We start from the raw sequence: 25,123 nt of genomic DNA, 5'->3' as shown, positions 1-25,123 counted from the left end.
TAATTGATATGCCACAAGTAATAAATCAGCCGTCCGCCTGCAACCGCTCGCCATTATCTGAGGAGACGGGTTTAGAGGTCTGTCCGCAGTGTGTGTACGTGAATTTATGCTCTGTTTTCTAAAGCAGAAGGGTTGCGAGACGACTCGCTGAATAACGTGTCCTCGGGCAGCTGTGGGAAAAATGGAGAATGAATTGACTTCCATATTAACTCTGTCTCATGTTCCTTATGCTGAAATGTGCTCCAGTGTTTGTGTGTGGCGGGTGGATCTCACTGGGAACGTCTTTTTGCCCAAAGCAAAAAAACAAAAAAGACATTTTAATTTTATATGTTGCTTACAATACCTTTTTTTTTTTGCATTGCATTGCATTGCATTGCATTGCACTGCAAAGACATTTGTGCATTGCATTGCATTTCCACGGTGGTGTTCAGTGGCGGCTGGTGAAAATTATAGTAGGGGGGGCTAAATAAGAGGTGGGTCTGGGGGTTCCCCCCCCAGAAAATTTTGAATTTAGTAGATGTGATTTCCTGCATTCTGGTGCATTTTAGGCCTTAGGCCATGCCCTTACCTATACCAATAAAATAACTTAAACCAGTCAATACCAATGGTCAAATAATACAATAATAATAATAACAACAGTTTGACAGTTAATGATAATGAACAAGTTGAATGTTTATTATGCTCTGTGTGCTGACAGAAAAAGTGCAAACGCATAATATTGATAAATTATAATATAGGTAATACAAAAAATAATAAGTAATACAACAATCTAGTTTAATCAATCCCCAGCTGTAGACTATATATTTTTGACAATTGGATAATGGATAACAATGTGTTGATACTAGAGAAAGAGAGAGAGAAAAGGCTCTGAAAAAGAGGGTGGGACAACATTCTTGATTGTAACACCCAAGTATGAGAAGAAAGTTGATTTTAACTAGTATTAAACACAGTAATCTAGCTCAGAACTTAAAAACATCAAAAAACAAAGCAAACACACAGGTATTAATATTCCTATAACTATTTTAATATCAAATGTGTGTGAAACAGTGTTTATGTGTGTGTGTGAGTGAGTGACAGAGACAGACAGATCAATTCCCACGACTAACTTTACATTATTTCCACTCGACGTCACTGGCGCTGCCATTCTTCTCTCATCTGAGGTAAAAAAATGTCCCGTGGTGCGCGTGCATGGTGCACTCCCCTAATCTGATACTGTGGGCGATATTTTCAGCGCCCCCAAACCATAAAATTTGACGGCGCTGATTGGCGAAATATAAACTTTTTTGCATAGCAACCGGGGAACCATTGGCTTAAATTCCAGCACTGTGGGGCTGAGCGAACTGGCGCCCTGAGAAGACAGCCTATTGGCTATACTACTACACCAACATGATAAAAGTAACGAAAGTGAATGCAAATATCATTCTGGTGAGTTCAAAACACTTTTAAAAGTAAAACCATTATTAGCATATAATTAACACAGATTATTTTTCAAAATGATAAATTATAATATATATTAAAAAAACAGACAAACAGGTCGTAGGGAGGGCGGCGCCCCAGCGCCCTCTATGGGCGAGCCGCCCCTGGTGGCGTTGTTAATTAAATAAAACATTTAAAAAGTTTCTGCATATCATGTACATAAATAAATCTTGTGGTAGATGAGCCAGTTCATACAGGTTCTAGGATTGTAATGTTTGCTCAATAGTCTGCGGTTTTCAGGTTGGATGTGTGCGAACGGCTCATTTGACTGACACTGATGCCACTGATAATATTGAGCTAGGCTGAGATCTGTGATACAAACAAGGACATCTATGATAACAGCACTCTGTGCATAGACAGATAAATATCCAGCGCTTTATTCAGGCACTTGCAGATTCATTGATTGGCGTCATTTAAGCGTCTGAAGTGCAGGTACTCATGGGAAATTGGCAAATCTAAAAGTGGAAGATGAGAACACAAGATGAAAGAAAGCATTCAGGGATGTTCGGTAAGAATTTCTTTCATCTCTTGATGAGATTGATAATTCTCTTAAGAAGGGCATTATGGCTTACATTTTGTATCATTTAGCCTATAGTTTCATGTTCAGTCCCTTTCATTCTTAGACTTGATCTCTAAAATCACTACAAATACTTCTGTGGAGACGGTTTTAACCATTTCATTGCCAGAGAGCAATATGAGGGGACACAGATGCAATTTGGTTTGATATTTACGGTTGACTCTGTCACAGCCGATGCGCTCAAATGAAGAGAAATGAGGTTTGGGAATCTAGTACAGGTTTCTGCCTCTTTTTATTTCTCTTTTGCTCTGGTTTTGCACGCAAGTGCACACACTGTCATCTAATAACTTCCCTTACAGTACAGTTAGAGTTATGGATATTGCTGGTTGCATGGGAATGAATTGTTACCATATTGTGGTGCTTAAAATAATACACAATGCTACTATGGCACATGTCCAAAAACATGGTTTGTTAGGGTTAAAGAGCCAACTGGCTCTACGTTTTATGGCTTCCTATAAAATAAATGAATAGAGTTATAAAATAACCTCTAGCTATTAGCCACTACTATCATAAAAATAAAAACGAACCGATTCTGAAAGCTTCTTGAAGGAGAGCTATATTGATGTACTATGGTTTTACAGTATGGTTGTAGGAACCATTTTGGGTTACACTGGTTAATGCTATGGTTAGTAATTGTATGGAAAAATAACAAAGTTAAATTTCTTGTAGTGAATATGATAGTAGCTCATCTGAAATTGAATTTGAGTTCTAGTTTTGGTTGGTTGGTCCTCTGCTGATAGACAGAGGAATAATTTCCATTTTTGCGCATGTTTCTGGAGATCTGTGGAGTGACGCCACTTCCCATCATCTCGTCCTTGGGGGAATGATGGACAGATAAGAAGAGCCTCAGTTCACCGCAAAAAAGGAAAAAGGCAATGGAGATAAGACATGGGCAAAGAAAAGGATAGAGAAAGGAAACCATTCCTCCTATTTTCCCTCTGCACTATCTCCTCTTTTTATTTGCTTTATCTTTCAGTTTTCGCTTGCCTCTGGCTTTCTCCTGTTGCCGAGATTTTCCTGTTTTTGTAGTTCTGTCGTCTCATTTTTTCCTGTGGAAATGGTGGTGAACTCACTCAGATTTGTTTGTTTGGATTTATTTTCTGTCACCAGCACAATTGCAATTGGTTTTCCTAACAATTAATTGGGTAGTAATTTTTTTTTTATCTAATGCTTTTATCCATAATAAATACAGGTGTAGTTTCTCTGGAGTAACCAGTGGTTTCATGGTTGGGCACCCTAACCTTAAATTGAGTTACCAGTCCAAATCTTTATTCACTGTGATATCAGTCCTGGGTTTGTTGATCTGTTGACTTAAAGGGCTAGTTTAGCACAAACCCTGATCAAACACACTGTCCTGTTATTGTCTAGTAACTCCGAAGGCCTTAACCCCTTTAGTGTCACGTTACCAAATCCATTACATTTTTAAAACAGTATTATCCTATACTAAACCTAAACTAATCTTGACAAACTATGTATTATTTGAAAGCTTAGAATCTTAGAATTGATTTTCAAAATATATTACAGAGGAGCCGTAATTTATCAATTTGCAACAAGAATATTTTCATACTCTAAGCCAGGCGTGTTTAGACCTTTATTTTGAAATTGAGATGAACATGAAAATATCATGAAAGAAGGATGGAAATCTGTTTGTTTTCATGCCAAGAGTTCAAAAGAAAGCCTCCATTCCATTTTTTTTTATAATTATAATAATTATTATTTCATATGGAAATGGAGGTGCCCTTATATGGGCAGTAATGGGAGTCTGGTTGTGCCCTAGTGGAAGCGTTCAGTACTGCGCCCAAACAAAATCTCACTGAAAGCTCATTTTTTGAGAAATCAACCTAAAGTTTGAAACACAACTTATTCAGATTTTTGGCTTTGATTTTTTTTTTTTTTTTTTTTTTTTCAGTTTGAGTCGCCCAGGTTTTGAAAATATATATTTTATATAAAATATGAATAATTAAATTTGTTATACTGTACATTTTCATGAACTCAAACTTCTATAACTTCTTTTCTGTTTCACATTCTTAATTTATTTCACTTCTACAAAAATCTGCCAACTGTCTTCTTTAAAACGAGACCAATCTTACGTCTATATTCCAAGGCATTCTTGAATTACGACCATTTAAGTCCCAAATGTGCATTTTCATCTACAGTATATTCAAAAAAGGGTGGCGGGGGTGACACTTAAGGGGTTTATTAGCTTGTGTTCGGGTGTCTTCTTATCTATACACTGGGCAGTGACTCTCCAGAACAGAGCTGGGTTAGGCCTAGTTACTACAAATAATTGCTGTATATCATATTTGAGTGCAGTTTACCACATTTTACTCAATGGTCCGTCACCATTCTGAAAGAATTTTGGATCATATAATCATGGTTGACAGAAATAATCATAACGCATTGTGGAACTCATATTGCTTTTATACTGAAATGTGCTTTCTCAGGGCTGTGAATTAGAATAGAAAAAGCTGTATAAATCATTTCATGTAGACTTGAAACAGGACAAAGTAATTTTCTTGCCCGTGTAAAGCTCAGAACAACTTCAAGCCTCTCAGACCTCAAAGACTTACTTTAGACTTGTTTGTTGTTCGGGGCCCTTTTTAAAGGTACACTGTTATTTGCATGCATACTTGATCTACACAAAGCTGCTGTCAGACACTTTGTGATGATGGATGTCTTGTGCTAGTACTGAAGCGGGTCCAACTCTGCAGCGGTGGTGTTGAGTTTGTTTACAGTACATCTCTAATCCATCTTCACCCTCAGAGCTATCAGTCTTGGTAATTAAAAGTTGACACGGTTCGCCTCATTCGACCACACGGTTCTAAATGATGGGTTGCAAACTGAAAGATATTGTATTGACTCTTATTCCCCACTGTTTGACTTTGAGAAATGATGCATAATGAATCAGATACGTTACATTTGCACTCATAATGTGTTTTTTTTTTTGCCCTGCAGGAGCCCAGGACGAGGAATCGAGGTGGATGTTGGAGTGGATGACTGTTGTGTGAGAAGGCAAGGAAGCATTGAATCAATAAGGCTTGTCCTGCCTTACTTTCTTATTTGTTGAGTTCGTTTAAAAGTCCCAGATTGAAGACTAATAGCGTGGACCACCACATCTTTCACTTGTGAGGACCAGCGCAAATATGTGGCCTCAGCGGGGGCCACGATGCATTATTAGCCCAAGGACTGTAATGCTCCTTGGGCTGGTGACAATTTGCATTTCCCCCCACCTTTCTGGAGGAGCACCGGAGCCATTTAAGTCCTTCTTGCCCCCTGAATGGGGTCTGACGCATTTAGCCATCCATAACAAGACAGGAGATGTTTACGTTGGCGCGGTAAACTGGATCTACAAGCTCTCTAGCAACTTGACCAAGTTGAAGAGTCATGAGACGGGTCCGGTAGTGGACAACGAGAAATGCTACCCACCTCCAAGTGTACAGTTATGCCCCCATGACCTTTCCCCAAATAGTAATGTGAACAAACTGCTGCTAATAGACTATCCCCAAAACAGACTCATTGCTTGTGGAAGCACCTCGCAAGGCATCTGTCAGTTTCTGCGCCTGGATAACCTTTTCAAGCTTGGCGAGCCACAACACCGTAAGGAACACTACCTCTCCAGCGTCGTTGAGTCGGGAACCATGTCCGGCGTCATCATCTCTGAGGGTCATGTCAGCAAGCTTTTCATTGGGACGCCCATCGATGGGAAATCGGAGTACTTCCCAACCCTTTCCAGCCGTAAGTTGATGGCCAACGAAGAGGATGCTGACATGTTCAGCTTTGTCCACCAGGACGAGTTTGTCTCGTCGCAGCTGAAGATCCCCTCGGATACACTGTCCAAATTCCCGGCGTTTGACATCTACTACATATACAGCTTCAGCAGTGAGCAGTTTGTCTACTACTTGACCTTGCAGCTGGATACCCAACTAACCTCTCCTGATGCCAGCGGGGAACAGTTCTTCACCTCTAAGATCGTCCGACTCTGCATCGATGACCCCAGGTTCTATTCCTACGTGGAGTTCCCAATTGGCTGCACCAAAGATGGCGTAGAGTATCGACTGATCCAGGACGCCTACTTGAGCAAACCCGGAAGGCAACTTGCCAACTCTTTGGGAGTTTCTGAGCAAGAGGACATATTGTTTACAGTCTTCTCTCAAGGGCAGAAGAACCGAGCCAAACCCCCAAAAGAGTCAGCACTCTGCCTGTTCACGCTAACCAAAATAAAGGAGAAGATCAAGGAAAGGATTCAGTCGTGCTATAGAGGAGAGGGCAGGCTGTCTTTGCCTTGGCTACTCAACAAGGAGCTACCATGCATCAACTCGGTAAGCTTCTGATGGCAGGCCATTAAGACACACACACACACACTGCATGGCTATGACGATTGATTTGTTGGGTTGGATGAATGAGTGTGCTTCAGTAATGTCCTCTGCTAGAGTTCAGCCTCCATTATCTTGGTGCAAAGGGTGATTGTGATTAGATATGAGGGGAGAAATTGTAGATCGGAGTAGGGTTGTCCGGGTAGGACAAGTGGGAACTTTGAGGAGTGGCCTAGTAAAGTCCTCTATGGCAGTGTTTATCAACTCCAGTCTTAGAGACCCATCTACTAGAATGTCTTACTACGTGATTTAACTCAGGACAGAATTACTAAACAGGGCAAATTAGCGTATTTTTGGGGCGGTAAATAATGGCGTAAACTAGAGCCAGACCGATATATCGGCCGGCCGATATTAGGCATTTTCCAAAATATCGGTATCGGCAGTTATAATGGCCGATAAATGAATATTTAAAAAATAAAATAAAAACGGATGAAACACGCTTCAATCATCTCTCCCTGGCCTGTTATATTGAAAATGTATGTTTTACAATATGCAGCATGATGTTCTCTATTGCTAAATTATGGCTCATCATAGACTAGCTAACCACAAAGCTAGCTAATGCCACTATCATCAGTGGAAGACCGTTAACGTTAACATTAATGAGCTTGGAAACCACAATGAACTTTTTCTGCCTAAATAAAGTAATGATTACTGTATTTATAACTAGCATATCTCTAGTTACAGTCCCTGCATTGTAAAATAGAGAAAAAGTATCAATCGTATCTTGTACAGAAAAGTTAGCTTTTCTTTTACACGTGTGTGAAATCCAACAGTATTTAATAAAAAAAATATCGGCCGATGTATCGGAATATCGGATTTTAAAACCCAAAAATATTTGTATCGGTATCGGCCTTCAAAATCCTTTATCGGTCCGGTCGGGCTCTAGCGTAAACACCAGTACATAGATGTGGAAAATCACCTTGCGTGAATCATTTAAATACTCACCTCCCATAAAGGTTGTGCCTGAATGCATATGCAATAAGGTAAGCCGCAAAAATAACGGTCTCCACGCCTTTTCAGTGTACATTTTTCACTGTGTGTCTTCCTGATGGTACTTTTAAATATCAAAATATGGTTTGCGCTGGCACAAGCATAGTAGTAAATCTTGCTCCTAGTGTGAATATGGAGGCATCTAAAACATTCTGTGAGGTTAGTGGGACTGGAGTTGAGAAACGCTGCTCTTTAGTAGAGTCCGTTTATTGGGCTGGGATGCCAAATTTAAGGACGAGATTGAGACTGGATAAGACTACAGTGCAACTATTGTCAAGTACCTCGACTACTACACTATCTAACTTCATTAAGACGTTGTTGAATATAAATATCACAAGCACTCTTCCTGTCACCCACCTCCTGTTTCCTTCTGCGTCCGTTCTCTCTCGCCGTCTTTCTCCCAAGCGCTTCCATTATTCAGTCAGACAGGAACATCATTAGTGGAGTTGAGTAAATTTCATGAGTTGCTCTCTCGCTCATGCTTTCTAATTCATTTAGAGAGGCTTGATCCCATCTTCTCTGCCATCACGGTCCTCTGGGACAAGGGCTTGCTTTTCGTCCTCTCGTTCGCTCGCTCTTAATCTCTCTCTCCTCATTCGTCTCTGTTCGTCTCACTCGCTCTGTCTTTCTTGGGGCTTTCAATGGCAAAGAATGGCTTTCATTTAACCAAGCACTCAGAGATAAAGATCCCCATTTTTATTTTTCTGACTCGTTCCAAATCGGTTTGATCTTTTTCCCTTTCTTTATATTTAAAGTCTATCTGTAGAGCTCTAAGCGAGTGGATTAGTAGAGAATGAAATAAGTTTTTGGGAATCAAAACTGATACAGAGTGGCTGTACGTGTGACGTCTAAATACTTCAACGCTAGGAACCGTTTAAGACTCTTGAAAAACTCTCAAAACTCAAATTATTTTTTTTTTATACTTTCAGGATTTATAGAGTCATTATAGAGTGCTTACCACTGACAATGTATTTTTAGTAGGGATGCACGATATATCGGCCAGCATATCGGTATCGGACGATATATGTTCATTTTTAATGTTATCGTTATCGGCCTGGTAAGAAAATGTGGCTGATATATTAAAGCCGATAAATAATGTATTATTCCCTTCAGCTGAGACACTTGTTGAGCACTGTTTATGTTTTTGAATTTCTTGAAATATGATCTGAAACACAAAATATGAAACACAAATCTGTCATATCGGCTAAACAACACTATAATGAGAACATCATTATAATTGTGCGCTTGGGACATGGATTTAATTGTGAGACTTTTGTTTTTGTAATCAGGCTCTCAAAATTAGATACAAATTTGGATTTAAGTTTATCGGCCGATATATCGGTTATCGGCTTTCAAATATAAAGAATTATCGGTATCGGCCAAAATTTTCATATCGGTGCATCCCTAATTTTTAGCTTATTTTATGTTATCTTTTTTTTAGCTTATAATAATTTTAATCATGGATAAACCTGGCCTTCACAACTGACCCCAAATTTAAGTGCGAAAAAATTAGGGAGCGTCCAAGATGGTTGTAGCATACAACAGCCAACTAGGGCTAGGCAATTAGTGACGTTGATCAGGGAATTAAGCAATTTTTTTAAATGGAGGCTCATATTACAAATAATTATTGCCCAGTGAGTCCAAAAGTTTAATTTGAAGCACTTAAACCTGCGTCCAAAACGTGTATAGGGTGTATTTTGGAGCATTTCTTATGACTATAACAATTTAAATTTAAACTCAGGAGTTAAGCTGCTTTAGAATAACTAAGAAGGTAAATATTTTTTTGCCATCTAAATGGTAATCAAAGTTTCTGCTTATCTTTGGTGCAGTCCATGGTGACATTTTTTTAAATTTAAATTTTTTTAAAAATATTGTTTCCAAATAAATGTTTATTTTTTTAATTTTATATAATCTATCAGATAAAAAATGTATTACGGTTTTTGAAACCACAACACTAAAAAAATTTGACGACGTGACATTAATTCTTTATTGTTGTTGTTGGCATCCTGCTTGACCTCAGAGATTAAGTACACTGCTTATTAACCTATTTATTGACATACGTCTGACAGACGCACCTGTGTATTCTTACTCACAGAAACAGAAATCAGCCGTTTAAATCTCATCAGAACAGAATGTTGAAAATCTGGCGCTGCTGAATGATTCACACTGATCAGATCAGGGGAGTGTGTTTAATAACTCGTTTTACGCATGAAATTTTTAGAACTTAGTTTACATAGTCACATGTCTCTCTCTCTCTCTCTCTGGAATGTGGTGTGTTGTGTTTGGTTTCGCCTCTGCCCTGGGCAGACACATAATCAGCAGTCTGAAAACCACACACACACACACCTATTGTTGTGGAGTTATGTTTGTGTCTGTGTGTGTGTTTTTGGTTTGTCTTTCTGCAACCTGTTTAGTCCTGCATTAGTTTTCACCTCAATAGTAAAGTGTGAATGTGTGTTTGTGTGTGAGAGAGAATGTAATTACTTCAGCACACACACTTCTGAGTGAATGTAATGCTCATCTTCTCTGCGTGACCCATGAGGATTGAGAGAATACTGCATCACATCAGCATCAATCGAGTGTGAAATAGCATTGGGACTGGAGCTCTGTTTCAGTCTTTGTGTCATGAACACCTGAGATGCATCAAATACATTACCAATCAGAAGTCTGGTGTCCGTAAGATGTGGTGGTGTTGTTGAAGAAGAACACATTCAGCAAGAACACATTAAATTAATGTCAGTAAAGGCATTTATACTGCTATTTAGAAAATAAAATTTAAAAAGGATTCTTTAATAAGTAGAATTACGGATCCATTGAAATATAAAGCAGCGCAACCGTTTTCAACATTGGTAATAAATAATTCTTCAGCATCAAATCCTCATATTAGAGTGATTTCTGAAGGGTCATGTGACACTGAAGACTGGAGTAATGATGATAAATTCAGCTTTGATCACATGGTAGATCATAGGATCGCAGTTTATCATATATTCACACAGAAAACAGCTCATTTTAAGTTGTAATAATATTTGATACCAATTACTGCCTTTAGTGTATTTTTGATAAAATAAACCTAAATAAATCTTATGAACTGCAAACATTTGGAATGGTAGAGCATCTCTTTGGAGAACACAGTCCCATAATGCATTGCATCAAACTTGGTAAAAATATATCCAATACCAATTTCCATAATTTTTAGTGTTTGGGGGTTTTCACAGGGATTTGCCTTTATGTTAATAGTTTAAAGTCTGACAACACAAGACTGATATTTAAATAAGCTCAGCTCATGATGGCATAAATATGGTGAATTAAATTACTTTTGATGTTTCCAAAGCTATAAATCCTTCAGCCAGGCTTTGTGTGTGTGTGTGTGTGTCTGAAGTGTCTGACTGCTTGACATCAGGTTTTTAGCTCAGAGGAGAAAAAGTGAGTTTGCTAAGTGAATTGATGACCGTCTTCCTCTACTTTTCCTCTGTTTCCTTTCTTCATGCTGTGAGGTAGAGACTCTTCTGGATGGATGAAGACAGAAAGAAAAACAAAGAGAAAAGAAAGAAAGAAGGAAAGAAAGAAAAAGAAAGAGAAAGAAAGAAAGAAAGAAAGAAAGAAAGAAAGAAAGAAAGAAAGAAAGAAAGAAAGAAAGAAAGAAAGAAAGAAAGAAAGAAAGAAAGAAAGAAAGAAAGAAAGAAAGATTATTGATGTGTGCCTGGGCGGCTTTAGAGGACACACACACACTAACTTAGCTTTTGACTGAGCACACACCACAGACTATTGTTTATTTATAAAGCAAAGTCTAATCTAAACTCTTAACCCATAAAAGAAAATTTCATTTTGAATAATTCTTAAAGTCTACAGCTGTGAAGTATGGCTAGTTAGCCACATATTAAACCTTTTATTCAAATCTTTTTCGAAATACGGGCTGGAAAATGTGTGGAATTTTGTGAATGGATGACATTTACATTCGGTGGAACATTGGAGTTCTGTGGAATCAGAGACGTCATGTTCAGACAGCATCTCTCTCTCTCTCTCTCTCTCTCTCTCAATTCAATTCAAAATTGCTTTATTGGCATGACTGTGTACGTAATGCAATATTGCCAAAGCTTGGAATACATAGAGTAATTATATAGACTTCAAAATAGTAAAATATATTATATATACAAATTAACAGTGTAAAATAAATAAAATAAAATAGAACAATTAATAAACATTTAAAATATCTGTGAAAAATTTACAATACAGTGTGTAAGTGTTTTTTGTTTGCTGTATGAGTGTGTGGTGTGTGTGTGTGTATGTGTGGGCACATCGCCGATTAGTCGTCGACTCTCTTTTTGTGACAAGCATCAATGATGTATCTGTAAAATCTCATTTTTCACCTAATAGATGTTGAAATTGTGTTTGGTTGTTTAATTGCTTGAAGTTAGGGCAAAGTATTTCAAATTTTGTGTAATAAAAATTGTCTCTCTCTCACACACTATCTCTCTCTCTCTCTGTTTTGGTTTTATAAGTCTTTTATGTATTAGCCTTTCTCACTAACTTTGGTGTCCTTAGGTCACCTTTCCAGGGTTTCCTGCAATACAGTGACCTTGCTTTCCTGTTCTGGCATCCATGTAATAAATGACCTTGCTGCTGTGAGAGTGTGTGTGTAACTTCCGCTGATACTGTTTTTAGGAACACCCACCCTCACCCAGTCATTGACCTTTTGCCGGAGTCCCTCTCTCTGACTCTCTCTCTTTGTTCCAGCCTCTCCAGATCGATGATAACTTCTGCGGGCAGGATTTTAACCAGCCTCTAGGGGGCACCAGCACCATCGAGGGCATTCCCCTCTTCATCGACAAAGATGACGGCATGACTTCAGTCGCTGCGTACGATTACCGCGGGAACACGGTGGTCTTCGCAGGAACGCGCAACGGACGGATGAAGAAGGTACGAGGCGTGCAGCTCTATTTCATTGATCTCTTTGTTCACTTAACACGGCGTGGAACGGAAGAAGGGAGTCTGAAGTCGTTTATGATGCAACTCTTGGTGTTTTGTGTTGTACCGTTGCTACACTCTTAGAAGAAATGGTTCTATTTAGAACCAGAAATGGTTCCATCCCCTGCTTCATATATGGAACTCCAAAATGGTTCCATATATTTTTTTTTTGGTAAAAGGTTCTATTGGCCAAGTATGGAACCCCAGGGTTCTATATAGAACCCAGAGGAACCCTTTTTTAAGAGTGTATAGAACCTTTTAGGGGTTCCAAATATGTAGCGCTAATAGAACCTTTTAAGGTTCTATATAGAACCTTTTCTTCTAAGAGTGTATGATGAGGAAAGGTTTTTGGGTTATAGGAAATGGAATCCATTAACCAAATCAAAACTGGCCCTGTTTCATTTCGTTTCTCAACGCATGTTCCAGGTCATTTATTGGAGCAAATTAACCCATAGTAAAAGAAAACTGGTTGATGTTCGTTAACTGCAAATAGCCGAGTGTTTGAAACAGTCTAGATGTCTCAGCAGAGATTTGGAGAGGATTGTTGCGCTGTGGTTTTCATGCATTGTTTGTAGTTGATCGTTTCTGTTGTTCCGGTATTGATGCGCTGTGGAAAGTGGTTTCAGACCTAAGACATCAACCACTGATGTTGACGTATGATTTGCATGTTTTCGTGATCTATATTGGCCGATATTTGCAGTAACACCTCATTGCAGTACACAAGATCTAGGGGGTGGAGTTGGATCCAGATCTAAGGGGTGGAGATGGGTGAGATTAGGGGTGGGGTTAGGGATCAGTGGGGTGGAGGTGGGTAGGATTAGGGGGTGGGGTTAGGGATCAGTGGGCGGAGATGGGTAGGATTAGGGGTGGCGTTAGGGGTGGAGTTAGGGACCAGGGGGGTGGAGATGGGTAGGATTAGGGGTGGGGTTAGGGGTGGGGTTAGGGACCAGGGGGGTGGAGATGGGTAGGATTAGGGGTGGGGTTAGGGTTGGGGTTAGGGACCAGGGGGGTGGAGATGGGTAGGATTAGGGGTGGGGTTATGGATCAGGGGGTGGAGATGGGTAAGATTGGGGGTGGGGTTATGGATCAGTGGGCGGAGATTGTTAGAATTAGGGGTGGGGTAAGGGACCAGGGGGACGGAGATGGATAGGATTAGGGGTGGGGTTGGGGATCAGTGGGCGGAGATGGGTAGGATTAGGGGTGGGGTTATCCATCAGGGGGGCGGAGATTGGTAGAATTAAGGGTGGGGTAAGGGACCAGGGGCACGGAGATGGGTAGGATTAGGGGTGGGGTTAGGGATCAGTGGGCGGAGATGGGTAGGATTGGGGGTGGGTTTATAGATCAGTGGGCGGAGATGGGTAGGATTAGGGGTGGGGTTATGGATCAGTGGGCGGAGATGGGTAGGATTAGGGGTGGGGTTATGGATCAGGTGGTGGAGATGCATTGGTTTAGGTATATGTAAGGTGGGAGGAGTTGGATCTGGATCCAACTCCTCCCCCTGGACTTCATGTTATGCAATGAGGACCGTCTCGATATTTGAGTTATCTTCACCGGCCACTGGAGGACTGACCCTTCAACAGAGCATTATCTGTATTGAGTTCTCCTCTAGATGAATCACTCATGGGTTAGGGTTAGGGTTATTAGCGTTATTCTCATTATTCATGTCTTTTGTTGGTGTTTTATATGCTTGATGAACTGTGCGGATTAGCTGAAGTCTTCAAAAGTAAACGGTATTTTGGCAGTATGACCTATTTTTGCTGTTTTGTGGTGTGAGTGTGTAGTATGCATCAGGTGTGTGTGTGTGTAATGAGCTCAGAATTCATCATGCCGTGAGTGTGTTAGAGGCTCGCAGGAGTGTAAGGACTCACTGGAGCATCACATGATGGATTCACTGAGATGTGAAATGGAGGACAGACTCTGTCCATCCCTGAGAGACGGACTGAAGATGTGGGATGAAATATCCAGCAGCTTTATGTGATGTGTGTGTGTGTGTGTGTGACAGTCAGGCACTGAAGTGCTCTCATCACACAACGTCTTTCACTTTTGTTTCTTTCAGGTTCTTCAGTTTAGCGTTTAGACCCATTTCACATTTAAATGGAAAATATCAAATATAAAAGTAAGGCTCTGGTATTAAGAAGCGCTTTGGTCGATCGGATCACAAACAGGCGCTAAACACAAACGCTTGAGCACTTCCAGAGGGAGTAGTAAACACATTCGACCGGATTGATTTCGTAGTGTAAACTTTCACGTTTGCACAGCCACTAAAGACCGTCTACTCTCAGAAGAGCTCGAGTCACACGTAAAAATACAGACTATCAAAAGTAAATGTCCTTTTTTTGTTGTTGTATGAATGTACGCTAAAAAATAATATAAAAATATAAAATATGCTTTAATGCAAACATTTAAAATGAAACCATGTTTGGGGGGAAATGGAAACATACATTTTAACAGTTACGAGGAACCGTCGTCTTCTTCCATTTTGCCATCAACTGATCCGTCTTCAGAAAACGCTGGGAAATCGGTGAACTTCACGTGACCCTACCAGAGTGATTACTGAGGGGCTGTCTGAACTCAAATCACGTTTTAGAGAAGAAACAAAATCATCCGCTGACTTTCAAACTTTCAAAGCTGTTGCATAGAAACAAAGTCCTTGATAGAAATGTAAAAGAGTGGAAAGTGCGAAATTTGTCATTGAAATGCTTGCAGTGAAGTTAGTCATGCAATCCCAGAAACACTCAAAAAGTGTACTTAAGTACAGCGCTGTAAAAGTGAAAAGTTGTAAAAACGTGAATGTACTTCATTACTCCGCTGTTTTGTCTGGATCATTTAATACAAGAGTTTAGTCAGTCAGTCGTAACTTCAGGCACTTAAACTTGAGATTGTCTAGACTGTTTTCTTTAGCGCCACATAAGTGTGTATTAAACATCAATGCGATGTTGCTTTTCCACCTGGTTAGTGCTATTTTAGGGGTGTGTGTGTGTGTGTGTGTTTGGAGGTGGTAAACCTGGATTAATCCTGATCTAAAGCGTCTGGGCACCAGTAACCCGTCTTGAGCTCTTTCCGTCTGGGTTTGCCACGCTAGACCGTTCAGTCTGGTCAAATCAACAACAGATGGACGAGCCAACTGGGCCACACACACACACACACACACACACACTGAACTCACAGTAAAGCCCTCTCTCTCTCTGAGTGATAATGTTGTTAATTATGGCTCCTCCGTTGAGCAAATTCTGGTCTTGAGTGCCAATAGCAGGTGTGTGTGTGTGTGTGAACTCAGTGTCAAATATAAAGCAAAACTGTTCTAGATGATTGTGACAGAACTGATGCACATTGAGGATTAACATGTGGTTGATTCGAGCTGTTTTTAGAAGTTAAACTGGCTGTAAGCTCAGGATTGACCCGTTGACCTCTGTGACCTCAACAGATTACAGGTTATTAAATTACCCCCTCTCTCTCTCTCGATACCAGTATTTCCCTCTAGCGTGTAGTAAAATCTAAAATCTCTGTATTGAATCTAAAATGTTTCCTCCTCCTATCATCCCACAGTTCAGCTGTTCCTGTCATTGTCACCTTAAGTGTCTTTGGATAAAAGCATCTGCCAAATCAGTCGTTTCCAAGTGCATCAAAACGAAATGACTGTGTGTTCGTAAAAGTGATACTCGACCTAGTAAAACAATAAAAAAAATGCCAATTATAATAATAACAGATGGATGAATTATGTGTTGTAGGAATGCACAGGATTATACTCAGAGGTTTGGATCAAAGTACAAACAAACACACACATATATGCACACACTCTCGCACACAAATAAACACACAGACACACACTCGCACTCAGACATACATGTACACACACATGAACACACACAGGATTTCTGAATCATCGCTCCTCTTACATGCAGTTGAAAGTGTTGGCTGTGATTTGAGCCATGGAGGTTAATTACACACACACACACACACACACACGCGTGTACGCATCGCAGCGCTGCTGGTTTTTGCGTGTGCTATGCTGAGCTCTACATGTCTGTAATTAGTGTCTCAGCATGAGATCTGGCTCTGAGCACACACACACACACACACACTCTACATCATGAATGTGCCGATTCACTCTGACACGTTTCTCTTTGATGATTATTGATTATCATAACTCAGATTTATGAGTGTAGATTAGTGGTTGACTGATAGCACTTGACAATCAGCGTCTGTTCATCTGTTGTTTTGCTGTGTGTGTGTGTGTGTGTTGGCCGTTATACGGCCTTAGATTATTTATATTTAAATTAAATTAACACTTATTAAGCAAGGATGCATTAAATCGATGGAAAGCGACAGTAAAGACATTTTTCTTTTGAACTTTCTATTTATCAAGTAATCCTGACAAACATATGAAGCAGCGCCACCGTTCTCAACACTGATAATAATCAGAAATGTTTCTTGATCATCAGATCATCTTATTAGAGTGATTTCTGAAGGATCATGTGACACTGAAGACTGGAGGAATGATGATAAATTCACAGGAATAAATTACACTGTACTGTATATATTTACATAGAAAATTGTTTTTTTCAAATTCTAAAAATATTTTTACAATATTACCATTTTCTGCGTTGATGAGCTTCTCTCAGAGCATTAACACATTATTCTTGGCGAGCCCTAAGGAAATCACTTTTGACCCGACTGTGATTGGCCAGTGAATATTGACCCGCTGTCCAGCAAGAGTGTTTGATGAGCCACTTTGTGTCAGTTGTGTGTGGCATTTATGCAACGTTTGCTTTCACTTATACACATATTTTTTACACTGAACTGAATGTCGGAGTAGTTCAGGTGTCCGTGAGGGGGGATTGGCACGTTTGTTCTTGAAATGTCGAAGATAAAGTTTAGTTTTGTCCCTGTTGGTGTGTGTTCGGTTTCGAGTATCAGAAGTGCAGATTGCGCAGAGTAGTCTTTAAATGTAGTAATGGAGTGTGTCCCGCCGCTCTCTGACAGCTGTCAGCCTCATTGTTCTCTCGATTATGTTTTATGATGTCGGATGTAAATCAATTACAGACTCCGAGAACTAGAGGAGCTTTAGCAGTGAATGAGAAGATCATCTCTGTTAATGTTTCCTCAGATCGGCTTTCATTCATGATAGCGACTCTTCTCCAGTACTGAGGCTCAGATCACACACACACACACACACACACACACACACACACACACACACACACAGCCGCCACACACGCTCTCACTACACACTCAAACACTCACTCTCTCACTCACACACACTCAGACATGGGGACATGAGGACGAGCAGTTTCAGATTGTGTGTGGATTGAGTGTTATGTGAACGCAGCTCTAGACAACCGTGTGTGTGTGTGTGTGTGTGTGTGTGTGTGTGTGTGTGTGTGTGTGCACAACAGTCACATGGTGATCATATGCCACTGGATGCTCCCATTATATCATTCCCACGGTCATGTCCTAAACATACACACAGATGCCTCGGGACTGTCTCACAAAGAGGACAGTGTTCATCACCACACACACACACACAGACACACACACACTAACATGACCCCTAAACCTACCCATCACACACACTCAGACATGGGGACATGAGGACGAGCACAAAGACGCATCTGTCTGTGTGTGTGTGTGAGAGAGAGAGTGTGTTGTGTTAGGAATAACCACACACATGCACAAACACGCACACATTCCTCTTTGACCTTTAAATATCTAGAGTTTTTCTGTCTGTGGTCAGAGAGGGTGAGACAGGACAGGTTATGGAGAGAGAGTGAGACGGGACAGGTTATGAAGAGAGAGTGAGACGGGACAGGTTATGGAGAGAGAGTGAGACGGGACAGGTTATGGAGAGAGTGAGACTGGACAGGTTATGGAGAGAGTGAGACGGGACAGGTTATGGAGAGAGAGAGTGAGACGGGACAGGTTATGGAGAGAGAGTGAGACGGGACAGGTTATGGAGAGAGAGTGAGACGGGACAGGTTATGGAGAGAGTGACACGGGACAGGTTATGGAGAGAGTGAGACGGGACAGGTTATGGAGAGAGTGACACGGGACAGGTTATGGAGAGAGTGAGACGGGACAGGTTATGGAGAGAGAGTGAGACGGGACAGGTTATGGAGAGAGAGTGAGACGGGACAGGTTATGGAGAGAGTGAGACGGGACAGGTTATGGAGAGAGAGTGAGACGGGACAGGTTATGGAGAGAGTGAGACGGGACAGGTTATGGAGAGAGTGACACGGGACAGGTTATGAAGAGAGAGTGAGACGGGACAGGTTATGGAGAGAGAGTGAGACGGGACAGGTTATGGAGAGAGAGTGAGACGGGACAGGTTATGGAGAGAGAGTGAGACGGGACAGGTTATGGAGAGAGAGTGAGACGGGACAGGTTATGGAGAGAGTGAGACGGGACAGGTTATGGAGAGAGTGAGACGGGACAGGTTATGGAGAGAGAGTGAGACGGGACAGGTTATGGAGAGAGAGTGAGACGGGACAGGTTATGGAGAGAGTGAGACGGGACAGGTTATGGAGAGAGAGTGAGACGGGACAGGTTATGGAGAGAGAGTGAGACGGGACAGGTTATGGAGAGAGAGTGAGACGGGACAGGTTATGGAGAGAGTGACACGGGACAGGTTATGGAGAGAGTGAGACGGGACAGGTTATGGAGAGAGTGACACGGGACAGGTTATGGAGAGAGTGAGACTGGACAGGTTATGGAGAGAGTGAGACTGGACAGGTTATGGAGAGAGAGTGAGACGGGACAGGTTATGGAGAGAGTGAGACAGGACAGGTTATGGAGAGAGTGAGACAGGACAGGTTATGGAGAGAGTGAGACAGGACAGGTTATGGAGAGAGAGTGAGACGGGACAGGTTATGGAGAGAGTGAGACAGGACAGGTTATGGAGAGAGTGAGACAGGACAGGTTATGGAGAGAGAGTGAGACGGGACAGGTTATGGAGAGAGTGAGACAGGACAGGTTATGGAGAGAGTGAGACAGGACAGGTTATGGAGAGAGTGAGACAGGACAGGTTATGGAGAGAGAGTGAGACGGGACAGGTTATGGAGAGAGTGAGACAGGACAGGTTATGGAGAGAGAGTGAGACAGGACAGGTTATGGAGAGAGTGAGACAGGACAGGTTATGGAGAGAGAGTGAGACAGGACAGGTTATGGAGAGAGTGAGACGGGACAGGTTATGGAGAGAGAGTGAGACGGGACAGGTTATGGAGAGAGAGTGAGACGGGACAGGTTATGGAGAGAGTGAGACGGGACAGGTTATGGAGAGAGAGTGAGACTGGACAGGTTATGGAGAGAGTGAGACAGGACAGGTTATAGAGAGAGTGAGACAGGACAGGTTATGGAGAGAGAGTGAGACTGGACAGGTTATGGAGAGAGTGAGACGGGACAGGTTATGGAGAGAGTGAGACAGGACAGGTTATGGAGAGAGAGAGACAAGAGAGAGAGAGACGGGACAGGTTATGGAGAGAGTGAGACGGGACAGGTTATGGAGAGAGTGAGACGGGACAGGTTATGGAGAGAGTGAGACGGGACAGGTTATGGAGAGAGAGTGAGACGGGACAGGTTATGGAGAGAGAGTGAGACGGGACAGGTTATGGAGAGAGAGTGAGACGGGACAGGTTATGGAGAGAGAGTGAGACGGGACAGGTTATGGAGAGAGAGTGAGACTGGACAGGTTATGGAGAGAGTGAGACGGGACAGGTTATGGAGAGAGTGAGACAGGACAGGTTATGGAGAGAGAGAGACGAGAGAGAGAGAGACGGGACAGGTTATGGAGAGAGTGAGACGGGACAGGTTATGGAGAGAGTGAGACGGGACAGGTTATGGAGAGAGTGAGACAGGACAGGTTATGGAGAGAGTGAGACAGGACAGGTTATGGAGAGAGTGAGACGGGACAGGTTATGGAGAGAGAGTGAGACGGGACAGGTTATGGAGAGAGAGTGAGACAGGACAGGTTATGGAGAGAGTGAGACTGGACAGGTTATGGAGAGAGTGAGACTGGACAGGTTATGGAGAGAGAGTGAGACAGGACAGGTTATGGAGAGAGTGAGACGGGACAGGTTATGGAGAGAGTGAGACTGGACAGGTTATGGAGAGAGTGAGACTGGACAGGTTATGGAGAGAGAGTGAGACAGGACAGGTTATGGAGAGAGTGAGACGGGACAGGTTATGGAGAGAGAGTGAGACGGGACAGGTTATGGAGAGAGAGTGAGACGGGACAGGTTATGGAGAGAGAGTGAGACGGGACAGGTTATGGAGAGAGTGAGACGGGACAGGTTATGGAGAGAGAGTGAGACGGGACAGGTTATGGAGAGAGAGTGAGACGGGACAGGTTATGGAGAGAGAGTGAGACGGGACAGTTGTAGAGAGAGAAAGCTTGTTATCTTTTCAGATGTGCTGAAATATTCATGACATGCTGCTTGGAGAGCTTTTAAATCACTCTCTCTCTCTCACACACACACACACACACGTACACACACTTAATTCTTAATGCATGTTCCTGCTCTTATTGTGAATGATTCGTCAGTGAAATGATTATAAAGATATTGTTTGTTCTTTTAATAATTGAAACACTTATTCTGCACCTCCTTATTTCTCATGTTTCTTCTTTTCTTTGCTCTAAGATTTTAAGATATTAATATTTAAGTAATTTATCAACATACTTGCATGTTCACAATCTTGGTAAATAGTCAAGACAAAGGAAAACAAATGTCTTTTTATATGATAAACGTAATTATTAGCTTTTCATCAACTCACAACCCCCCAAAGTTAATAATAATACATTATAATACATTTATGAACTAAATAATAATAATAAATCATGAATATTGTGTTAAATGGCTCTCTGTCACACCTGACTGATTGTATATTTGTGTGTATTCGTTGCTTTGAACCGAGACACACACATCTCTACACACACCTGTCCATCTCTCGGCTTCTTCATCTTTGTGTTTCTATGGTAACTTCAGGGATTCTTCTGTTGTCTTCAATATCTTTGGGTGAAATGCAATCACGACACACACACACACACACTGAAACACACCTAGAGTTTAATAACACACACTGTATGTAAAGATTTCCCCAGCTGTTCTGACATTTTAATCAGTGTGTGAATGTGTCCAGGTGTTTCTCTGAGGTGTGTGTTAATGTAATAGTGTCATAGTGAAGTGTGTGAGCACTACAGAAGTGCAGCCTGGTAATTAGCTGTGTGTGTGTGTGTGTGTGTGTGTGTGTGTGTGTAAATGAGAGTTTAGAGGGAAAATGCTGCAGCAGCAAAGAATGTCCTGCTTTATTAGACCCTTGCCGGCTTTGAATTTTACTGTGTGTGTGTGTGTGTGTGTGTGTGTGTGTGTCTCCTTGGGCTTATATTGCTGCTGTCGCTCTGGATTCTGTTTAAACACAAGCGCTTATTAGACTGAGTCAAACGCTAGATAACAGACACATGAGGGCTTTTACAAGTGCTTGTGAATTCAAGCTTTCTAAACTCTCTCATGAAGTAAAGACACACACACACACACACACACACACTACTGTACCTGCAGTCTCAGCGCTCCATAAACGGGTCACTGAACCGACTTTAATCATAATGAATGTGTCTTGCCCAGCGAGAGGTTTAAATTTCAGGATTAACCTTAATTAAATATTAATGCATAAGTGTGTGTGTGTGTGTGTGTTACTGAGCTTCACCTCAATCAATATCTGGATCTGAAACCCGAACCGCAGTCGGATCATCATGCCTCGTTTTTATTTCTGAATGATGTGTGTAGATGGATGGAGATTTCAGAGGAACAATAACATCACAATGGCATACGTAGATGTTTAGAGACTGATAGATGTGTAATGCCACGATCATCACGAAACTGAACTCACAATACCGTATTATTGCGATACTTTAAGGCATACGGTAAAGGTTAACAACAAATCTACTCATTAAAATGCTAAATTTGGTTTTACATTGTGTGTGTGTGTAAATAAATAGGCTTAAGAATAACAATATTCATGATTCTGAAGCTGAAAATACAGAATTATCTTAGATGAATATGCTTGTATTTTGTCACTGACTGGATGTATTTAAAATAATGCAACTTTTTACTGGTAACATCAGACATTAATATACATTATATTCAACATTATATGAAACTGAAACTGAATCTGGTCCCAAATTTGTATAAATTTATGGGTAGTCACTGTATGAAGAATATTTGGATCACAGTTTACTTTATTTTGCTCTCCTCTCTTACATAAATAATTAACAATAGAGTCACATACTAGTAAAAAAAAATCTGGTGTCTGTCTAATTTTTGGTTCGACTGTAGAAATCAGCTCATCCAATCATATTTTAGCGGCAGATCTCTGAAGGGCTGAGGATGTTCAGGTGTGTGTGTGTGAAGCTCCTCGTTCAGATGAAGCGCTCTCAGTGGCGAGTGAGTGTTGGAGAGCGCAGTACGTCACGTGAAGGACTGTATAATCATGTTCAAACACTGCGACGGCGTGATCATCGAGGGTCTGTCAGCGATGGATGAGCTTCAGTGTTCAGGAGGAGCAGCTCAACTCATGTTACATCTGCAGACCACAGTTCAGTGAGGGATGAAAGAGGATTTGCTGTGTGTGTGTGTGCGTATTTAACTATATTTCAGGGTCAAATTTGTACCCAGAAGTGACCAAAATCTCCCTTGGGGACGTCCTCATTTGTAGATCTGGTATAAAAATAAAGTTATTAAAGGGTTTTTTTAAATGTAAAAATGCAGAAAGTTTTGTGTAATGGGTAGATTTAGGGGTAAGGTGTGTGTGTGTGTGTGTGTGTGATGGGTAGGTTTAGGGGTTATGTTAGAGTGTGTGTGATGGGTAGGTTTACGGGTCGGGTTAGTGTGTGTGTGTGTGTGTGATGGGTCGGGTTAGTTTAAGGAGAGAGAATATACAGTTTGTACAGTATAAATTCCATTTGCATCTATGGAAGGTCCCGATTTAGATGGTTACCGCCGGTAAATAAACGTGTGTGTGTGTCTCATTCAGAGGTGATTTTTCATCTCAAAATGAAAATCCTGTCATTTGCTGATATTCAAAAACAGAATAAATGACATTTGAAGGACTGTTTGAGCGCTGGATGTGTGTGTGTGATTTGATGTATACCGATCGAGATCGAGATCATTGGGGATTTCGCTAAGATGTCTATCTATAGTCTGGGTGTGAGCTGTGCAGAAGCCCAATGCACATGTGATAAGATGATAATGTTATACTTAGTGTCCGTTCTGCCCAAATCTTTATTGATTTTATGATTTAATTCTCTTTTATGACTGGTGTATCCTGCATTACCTGAGCTGCTGGGTTACCCAGAGCGTTTGCAGCTGGAGTTACAGTGTTTAGAGGTGGAAATCAATGCAGCGCTTAGGAAAACCTTTTCACAATATTCTAATTTCCATAAGCTGTAAGCCATAATCATCAAAATTATAACAAATGAAGGCTTGAAATATCTCGCTTTGCATGTAATGAGTCTATATAATATATTAGTTTCACCTTTTCTCACTGTTTTCTAAGTGTGTCCTCTTTTGGAAGGGTAAACAAATAGTCTAGGCAGAAGTTCTGGAGGCATTTGTGATATTATATGGTATATATGAAGAGTTCAGATGCAAAAGCCTCTAAATGCCATTTAAAATTTTCTTCTTTAATGATGAATTTGATAAAAATCAACATTAAAGAAGAAAATTTCAAATGGCATTTAGAGGCTTTTGCATCTGAACTCTTCATATATTATTATATTTCTATTGTACAACATTTCTAGGGATATTAGTGGGGCTGAATGCAAATCTGCTGTATATAAAGCTAAAAAATGTCACAATGCCTCAAAATTGAGAAATTCATAATGGTAACTAAGTAGCCTGATAATAATATTAATAATGAATTATTAGTTAATTATAGATATTTGCAAAATATCTTTACATTATTTCCCAAATCTGAATATGGTATCGAATTGTACATGTAGAAAAACGTACAAAAGCACGTTTTATTTCATGTTTGTACCGTGTTTAGTCATAAATAATATTATACCGAACAATAGATTTCAACCTGGCGGTGACGGACATTTTGAATTGGTCAATTTTGGGACATTGTTGAGCTTCATATACAGCAGATTTGGATTCAGCACCCCTTATTACCCCTAGAAATGTTGTACAATAGAAATAATCACAAAATGCCTTCGGGTTCTGACTAGAGCCAGACCGATATATCGGCCGATATTAGGCATTTTCTAAAATATCGGTATCGGCAGTTATAATAGCCGATAAATGAATATTTAAAAAATAAAATAAAAAACGGACGAATCACGCTTCAACCATGCCATGAGTGTTGTCAAAAAGTGCAGGTAAAGGGATGAGCAAGCTGACATTGTAATTATAAGGTAGCTTATAACTATAAGGCAATGTAGGGACTATTTATCAGAACTTTAATATATTTTGACGTTCCTCCGTTCTGTTGTGACAATAGAAACAAGTTTCTTTTTCAAAATGCATTATCATATTATTTTAATTAAAACTCATAAATAACTAATGTTAGGGAAATCTGTTAATATTTTGTTGCGCGTTTCGGAAATAAAAATAATAATAATAATATCGGCCGAAATATCGGATATTTGTATCGGTATCGGCCTTCAAAATCCTTTATCGGTCGGGCTCTAGTTCTGACTTTGTGAAAACTGACCCAAGTAGTTTGGCTTTCGCAACGAAGAACACAACAATAA

At 40.7% G+C, this 25,123-nt stretch overlaps 1 protein-coding gene across 1 annotated transcript in view; it reads left to right on the top strand.

The window, feature by feature from the left end:
• The window catches only part of plxna1b (plexin A1b), a 148,141-nt gene that overhangs the window by 26,804 nt on the left and 96,214 nt on the right, over positions 1 to 25,123 (top strand). The window contains exons 2-3 of the mRNA XM_039656574.2: positions 5,009 to 6,372; positions 12,151 to 12,333. Of these exons, the coding sequence (XP_039512508.2) occupies positions 5,197 to 6,372; positions 12,151 to 12,333 (1,359 nt within the window). The 5' untranslated portion in view covers positions 5,009 to 5,196. The remainder of the gene's footprint in view (positions 1 to 5,008; positions 6,373 to 12,150; positions 12,334 to 25,123) is intronic.

This window comes from Pimephales promelas, chromosome 8, assembly GCF_988280905.1.
Source record: "Pimephales promelas chromosome 8, fPimPro1.hap1.1, whole genome shotgun sequence".
NCBI lineage: Eukaryota > Metazoa > Chordata > Actinopteri > Cypriniformes > Leuciscidae > Pimephales > Pimephales promelas.
This window is presented reverse-complemented; position numbering and strand designations above follow the sequence as displayed.